General features: G+C 47.4%; 1 protein-coding gene across 1 annotated transcript; it reads left to right on the forward strand.

Moving 5' to 3' along the window:
* The first annotated feature begins 1670 nt into the window (after positions 1-1670).
* Cd207 (CD207 molecule) lies at positions 1671-7450 on the forward strand. The gene is made up of 6 exons (XM_028762506.1): positions 1671-1755; positions 1848-1964; positions 3554-3928; positions 4859-5010; positions 6366-6484; positions 7300-7450. Exons 1-6 carry the CDS (start codon positions 1671-1673, stop codon positions 7448-7450), a joined length of 999 nt encoding a protein of 332 aa, XP_028618339.1.
* The last annotated feature ends 97 nt before the right edge of the window (positions 7451-7547 follow it).

Here is a 7547-nt window from a genome sequence, read left to right on the forward strand (position 1 = left end):
CACAAATGAGAGAATCCATATATTTGTTTTCTGCAACTGACTTAATTTAATAGGATGTGCTGTAGTTGTATCCATTTTCCTGCTAATGACATAATTTTATTCTTTTAAAAATATTTATATTATTTTTATTCATATATCACTGGGCATATGCCTCTGTGTGTGTGCATAGGTATCCTCTGAGGCCAGAAGAAGATATTTGATCTTCTGAATCTTGAGTTACAATTGGTTGGAGTCACCAAATGTGAATGTTGGGAGCTAAACTCTGGTCCTCAGGAAAATAAACAAGTGCTCTCAACCACTGAGCCATCTCTGCAGCCATAATTTTATACTTCTTCATGGCTAAAACATGTATTCTACATATACAATTTTTATATTGTATATATACAATTTTTATAGTGTATATACACATTATCCTTCCTTGTCTGTGTCTCTGTTGAAAAAGTCAACTTCTTGCTAGAGGACGGAGAGACCAGACATCCCACACATTGAGTGACAGCCTTTTTTTCTCAATGCCCTAGTATACCTGGGCCCGTCTGTCAGGATCTTATACTCTCTTCCACCTCCTGGCCCTGGCCCCAGGTTGTTGCTGCAGAGCCTGGAGCAGAGGGCTGGAGTGACTGAGCTTACACAGGGCACTGGATTGTTAGTTACTTTCCCCGTTGCTGTGATCAAGTATCTGACGAGAGGCGACTTAAGGAGGAAGGGCTTACTGTGGCTCATGGCTCAGAGGATACAGCCTACCCAGACATATGAGGAGACACTGGCTCCTGTCTGGCAGCAGAAGACTGCTTGCTCACATCTTGGTGGATAGGAAGCTGAGAAAGGGAGTACCAGATCTGTTGGTTTCTCCTTCATCCCTTTTACTCCAAGCCTGTTTCCTGGTCCATCAGATGGTACCATCAGCATTCAGGAAGGGTTTTTCCTTCTTAGTTACTTCTCTCTGGAAACTCCCCTACATGTACCCAGAAGAGCCTCTCACTAATGCTCTAGGCATTTATCAATCCAACCAAGCTGACAAAATTACCCAGGAATGTCCAGAGACGGGACATGCTCGTCCTTATAGACATGGTGGGAACCAAGATGAGCAGCGGGAAGAGGCAGCTCCATTCTTGAAAGTTCAGAGCAGCATTGTTTTAAGCTAGCATCCTATCAGTCTATTTCCCACACCCTGAGTGTGCCCATCCCTCACTCAGCACCCCCACCACTCTGCTCCCTGTATGTACGCTGACAGTGCACACTCATCCGCTGCCGTGTTCTCCATCTTGTACTGTAAGTTACTTGCTCAGGCTGCTTTATCTTGTCAGGTTGCAAAAGCTGCTGAGTGAGAGACTGAGAAATTTATCTCCGGGGTCCTGGGTTGAGCTCTCAGAAGGCACTCAATGTGCACTTGTAGGATGGGTGGATAGATGATGGATGGGCGATAGAAGAAGGACTCTTTACAAGAAGAGTCTTCAGTTAAGATGATTAAAATGTCGTGTACCAGGGAAGAAGTCAGGTGGCTTCCTCGTCAAGGCCCAAACCTTCAAAGGATGAAGCTGTGGCCTCTGCCAGGCAAATCGTCTAAGCCAAGAACAGGGAACTTGGGCACGACAAAGTGACCTGCTTGTTGACTCATTTCCTGTTTCTTCTGGATAAAAGACCCTTGGGGAGACAGGCATTGAGAAGTTCCCATGCCAGAGGTGGAGATGAAGGAGAGGGAGGCTCCCGAAGCGCACTTCACAGTGGACAAACAGAACATCTCTCTCTGGCCTCGAGGCAAGTGCCGGCTATTGCCCCATGCCCACCTGGTGCTCATGCCCACCACTGCTCTTCACTGATCCTTAACAGACCTCTTTGTCCTCTTCCAGAGCCTCCTCCCAAGCAAGATCTGTCTCCAGTTCTAAGGAAACCTCTCTGTATCTGCGTGGCCTTCGTTTGTCTGGCATTGGTGCTGGTCACCTCTATTGTGCTTCAGGCTGTTTTCTGTAAGTCAACTGGTCCATGGGGTTCCAAACCTTTTTGCTACAATCCTTGGTGTCTCAAGTCTATGGCATTTCAGGAACTCTCCTGATGTTTTTAGAAGCTGGCCTGCTATCCCTTCCATTCCTAGGTTCTAGGGGGATCTTATAACTGGCATTAGAAAATGTCTGTTCTCAGGGTACTTGTCTGTCTTCAGGAAGTAATCACTAAGGCTTTTATTTCTGCCTTTGACTCCCTTAGACTCCTTCCGCTCACAGCTCCCAGACTGTTGGATTCAGAGCTTTGTGACTAGCCCCCATCAGGGAGCTTGACTTCTCATGATCTTACTGGGTACTTACTAGGTACTAGTTCTGCACTGAGCCAAACCAGCAAACCTCCCAGTCTCTGTACTCCCTTGTCCAGGCAAAGAAAATGTTCATATTTGGAGCCTTCTTATTCCTCTTTTAGAAGCTTCTTGGCCTCTGCTGCAGTCATCCCTTCCTTCCTTCTGCCAAGTCTCTAGAGAACATAGGGAGACACGTCTTCTCTTTTCATGACCTACATGCCTGGTCACAGATTCTCAGCCCCACCCTTCCTGGACATCATTGATCTTGGTCTTATCCTAGACCTAGTCTTGTCTTTTCTCTTATTTCCCACCTCTATCTTTTTGTTCGAGACAGGGTTTCACTATGTAGCCCTGTCTGGCTTGGAACTCAGTAGATCAGGCCTGCCTGGAACTCACTGAGATCCACTCACCTCTGCCTCCTGAGTGCTGGGGAGTAAAGGTGTGTGCCACTAGGCTCTGTTCCTGACTTCTCATACTTCCTTTCTCATTGGACTCTTTTTTAAAAAAATTATTTTATTTTATATATGTCTGTGAGTGTTTTGCTTGCCTGTTCGTGCACCACATGTCTTGGTGCCAAGTGGAGAGCACATTGGACTTCCTTAGAACTGAAGTTATAGTCGGTCAAGAGCTTCTATATATGCTGGGAAGTAAACCCAGGTATTCTGAAAGGATAAGTGTTCTTCCTGCTGAGTCAGCTTCCAGCCCATAGGACTCCTGTGCCTATGATCTTAGTAGAGTATGAAAGATAGGGCCAAGGAAGGCAGAAATAGCTTCATGCCCCTTCCTATATGCTCTGGAGTCTGCATGTATATGGCCCCACTCATGGCCATAAAGCAGGCTGTGGGCAGACAAAGGAGGGGTGTGCTTCCCTATCTGGTAGTGGGGTTTTTGACAGGAGATGGCTGGGGACTAACTTACAGACTGAGAGGGGACCCAGGGATAAAGTGATGAGGGGGTCACTAAGGGAACTCCTTTCACCAAGTTTACCTAGATCACACTAAGGAATTTCAGGGCTGGGCTCTCCCTCTGCTTCTTCACGAGATCTCTTGGTCTCCTCACTGCCTGTGCCAGCCAGCGTTCCCGATGCATGGTAGCACCTAATGCACACTTGGTGTATATTAATGAATGGATGGAAAGTAGGTGGCAGCTCCTTGGACTGTCTTTGTCTTTTATGGAGCGTGATCTTTCAGCTTCTCCTTCCTTTGGACAATACTCCACCTCCATGACTTAGGAACCCCTCAACTGACCCCTTGACTGTCTCAAATCCAGATCCCAGGTTGATGGGCAAAATATTGGATGTGAAAACTGATGCCCAGATGTTGAAAGGTCGTGTGGACAACATCAGCACCCTGGGATCTGATCTTAAGAATGAAAGAGGCCGTGTGGATGATGCTGAGGTTCAGATGCAGAGAGTGAACACCAGCCTCAGCATGGTGCGTTCTCAGATTCTGTCTCTGGAAACCAGCATGAAGCTAGCCCATGATCAGCTCCGGGTATTAACAATGAGCTGGGGAGAGGTTGACAACCTCAATGCCAGAATCCCAGAGCTGCAAAGAGATCTGGACAAAGCCAGCGCCTTGAACACAAAGGTCCAAGGACTACAGAACAGCTTGGAGAATGTCAACAAGCTGCTCAAAGAACAGAGTAAGTAACTGAGATCTTCCTGCAGGCTGACCGGTGGCCACCTACCTGTCTCGAGCTGTAGTTTGGGTCCCTACAATAAGGTGCAGAACACAGAAGCACTGGACACATGGTCTGTTCTGGCAGTCTGTGTGGCCTGGGAAATAGCCACACATTTGGTTTTGAGTGAGTTTATTAAATATATAGTGAGCTAGAAATGAAAGAATAAACAAGTGATGATGGATAAATGATTGACAGACAGACAGATAGGTGTTAGATTGATATAGCGAAATGTCAAATTGGCCATTAAAAACCTCCAGCAGATACTGACTGGAGCAGGTCCACTAAGGCCCTCTGATGGATTTTCTGACAGAGTCCCTGAGGAGCAGAGGGTCCCTTAGGGTAAGACTTTCAAGTAAAAGAACAAACAGCAGCTGGAAGGTGACGTCATCAAATCAGGAGCTTACAGACATCCAGCTGACTGGGGAAGTTCTAAGTTGAGCTGGAGTTCTAAGTTGAGCATTCTTCTCCCCATGGCTGGACTGTTCTGTTCTCTTCCCTCCTTGTCACGGAGCCAGGGGCCAGCCTGTCTCCAGACAAAGTGGGCAGCTTCTCACTGAGCTCACACAAACATTTTACTAATATAACATATGTTACACCTGGCTTGTACCCTGCTGAATCCCACGATGCTCATTACTGTGAATCAGGGCCCGGGGTGAGGGACCCATGTTCCTGTCGTATCTCCCTTCCCTGCCACTGTCCCTGTCTAGCCTCAGAGGCTCTATCCACAAGTCTCAGACTTTTAGGGTCCCAATGGAAGGGCCCCAATCCCTGACACTGGGAACTCAAGGTCTCTAGAGCCTGGACTCATTCACTGCTGTCCCCAGGACCCCACTGAACACAGGACAAAGCAGAACCCAGAGCACTGCAGTTACCTCAGCCCCTGTTTTCCAGGTGACATTCTGGAGATGGTGGCTCGAGGCTGGAAATACTTCAGGGGGAGCTTCTATTACTTTTCACGCACCCCGAAGACCTGGTATAGTGCGGAGCAATTCTGTATTTCTAGGAAAGCTCACCTGACCTCAGTGTCCTCAGAATCCGAACACGTGAGTGCAAGTATCTGGCTTTGTGAAGTGATATGTCAGTGAGGCTGGGCAGGAGCTTGCTGCACTAACAAAAATTCCTTAATTATGCATGACCTGATGTGTGTTGTGGGGTGTGTGAATGTGTGTGTGGAGTTTCAGTGCATATGTGGAGGCCACAGGAAGATATCAAATGTCTGTTCTATTCCTCCTGAATTCCCCAAGTACCGACTAATGGGCTAGCAACTCCCAGCGATCTTCTGTATCTGCTGGGATTATATGGTTGCTGGGATTTGAAGTCAGATCCTCACACTGGTGTAGCAAGAACGCGTACCCACTTGGTCATTTTATTATCTCACCACCCACCAACCAAAGTTTATTTCTCATGTATACTATACATCTTGCAAGGGATAGCAGGGGTCTGCTTGATCTGGGTATCAAGGACCTAAGCCAAAGGAGGCTTTATTTCAATACACATCTGAAGTTGCTGAAGCAAGGGGACACAACAAGCTGCATTGAGCTCCTGCCCTCAACTGAGATGTAATTTCTGTTCACATGACCCTAGGGAGAGCTGATCACATACTCTGCTAGCTTCAAAGAGGGCCAGGAGGGGGCGCTCATTCCACATGGCAGAAAATAGAAATCCTTGTGACTAAGATACTCCAGGACATAATAAGCCTCCTTCCTGGTGATGCAGAATGTAGACCAGGCTTATTGATCCAGAAGACACAGGAGTGAAGCAGATGAAGGCCCAGGGCCTGTTCTAGCCAAGTGTCATAGCCTTTCATCAAACTTACCCTGGAACCTTAGAGAAAATTCCCAGGCCTCACTTTAAATGAATTGATGAAATAGTGCCTGCCCGGGGGGATAGTGAAGATCTTCTAGTGTGTGGCACAACTAAGGGCTCATGTAATTTAGATGTTACATTTAGGAAATTCCCTTGATGTCCCTTGTCTGCAGCTCAGCTGAATCTTCTGCCTTTAAAAACAAACAAACAAACAAACAAAACACAGGGTCTCAGTGTATATATAACTCAGGATGGCCTTGAATTTTCGATCCCTTGGCCTCAGATTCCTAAGTGCAGGGATCGCAGGCATCTGATGCTGTGCCTGGCAGGCTGAGTCTCCCATGTCCTCCAGCCCCTCACTAGAAAGTACAAGTTCCAAGTTTGTTAGCTGATAAACTAAGAGCAATCAGGAATTAGCAGTGGGCTCTGGGTCCAGGAAGGGCACTGAGAGAAGATGGTGCACCTGTGAGTCTGCGACTCTCATGGGCCATCATTAGGTTCAGGGCTGCCACTGTGCATAAATGAAGAGTACCAGAGGTAGGGGTGGAGGCTGCGCCTCTGCTCACTTACTCTGTGTCCCCCCCCCCCACAGGAGTTTCTCTACAAGGCAGCAGATGGAATTCCACACTGGATTGGACTTACCAAGGCAGGAAGTGAAGGCGACTGGTACTGGGTGGACCAGATGTCATTCAATAAAGAGCAAAGTAGGAGGTGAGTGAGTCCTCGGTGCCCTCCTTCCCAGCCTGGCTTGCTCCATGGTGAGTTCTCATGAACACTGGGCTCTGCTTCATCTTTATCCTAGCACAGAGGCCCTACCAGAGTGGAGTGGAACTAACTGTTTCTGCTCATTGGGTATTTGGGGCCTGGCGGGGACCTCCATGTCTTATGGGACTTGACAACAAGCCTTTCTGCTTAGCTGGGGTGAGGATCTGACCCAAGTCCAGGCCTATGCAGTATGGACTCATGAGAGCCTTGAGAGATGTGGGCCAGGGCCATAGCAGGGGGCTTAGAGTTGAAAGACTTCTTCAACTCTTAGGTCTTCTTAGGTATGGGAGCAAAACCTTGCAGTGTTGTCACCCAGGATGAAAACTGGGGTTAAAATAACTCATCAAAAACTTTATTTATTTATTTCATTATGTGTGTACATGATAGATGTGTCACATGTGTGTAAAGGTCAGAGGACAGCTTGTCCAGGTCTGTTCTTCTCTACCATGTGGATTCTGGGGATCAAGTTACCAGCTTTGCTTGCAGGTACTCTAACCCACTGAGCCATCTTGTTGGCCTCTAAAATAACTGATTTTAAAGACAGCATCTCATGTATCTCAGGCTGCCTTGGAAAGTTGCTTTGTAGCCTAGGTTGACCTTGAACTTCTGATACTCCTTCCTCTACCTTTTGAGTGCTTGGATAAAGGCATGTGCCATTCCCCAGTCTATGTGGCGCTGTAGATAAGATTCAGGGCTTCCTTCATCCTACACAAGCATTCTTCCAGATGCACAGTGTCTTTCTTTGTTTTCTCACTTGATAGGTTCTGGATTCCAGGTGAACCCAACAACATAGGGAACAATGAGCACTGTGTCAATATCAGGGTGTCTGCCCTGAAGTGCTGGAACGATTCTCCCTGTGACAATACATTTCTTTTCATCTGCAAGAGGCCCTACATCCAAACAATCGCATGACAGGCCTGAACTCGGCATCTGTGGGGCAACAGTGATCCAGCTGAAGATCTCTCTCTCTCTCTCTCTCTCTCTCTCTCTCTCTCTCTCTCTCTCTCTC

Source organism: Grammomys surdaster, unplaced genomic scaffold, assembly GCF_004785775.1.
Source record: "Grammomys surdaster isolate TR1022 unplaced genomic scaffold, NIH_TR_1.0 133, whole genome shotgun sequence".
NCBI classification, from domain to species: Eukaryota; Metazoa; Chordata; class Mammalia; order Rodentia; family Muridae; genus Grammomys; species Grammomys surdaster.

Excerpts from the sequence above, each read along its gene's own strand:
- Cd207 (XM_028762506.1), top strand. The coding sequence starts at position 1,671 with ATGCCAGAGGTGGAGATGAAGGAGAGGGAGGCTCCCGAAGCGCACTTC. Across the intron at positions 1,965-3,553 it reads TGTGCTTCAGGCTGTTTTCT|ATCCCAGGTTGATGGGCAAA; the intron begins GTAAGTCAACTG and ends TCTCAAATCCAG. Across the intron at positions 3,929-4,858 it reads CAAGCTGCTCAAAGAACAGA|GTGACATTCTGGAGATGGTG; the intron begins GTAAGTAACTGA and ends CCTGTTTTCCAG.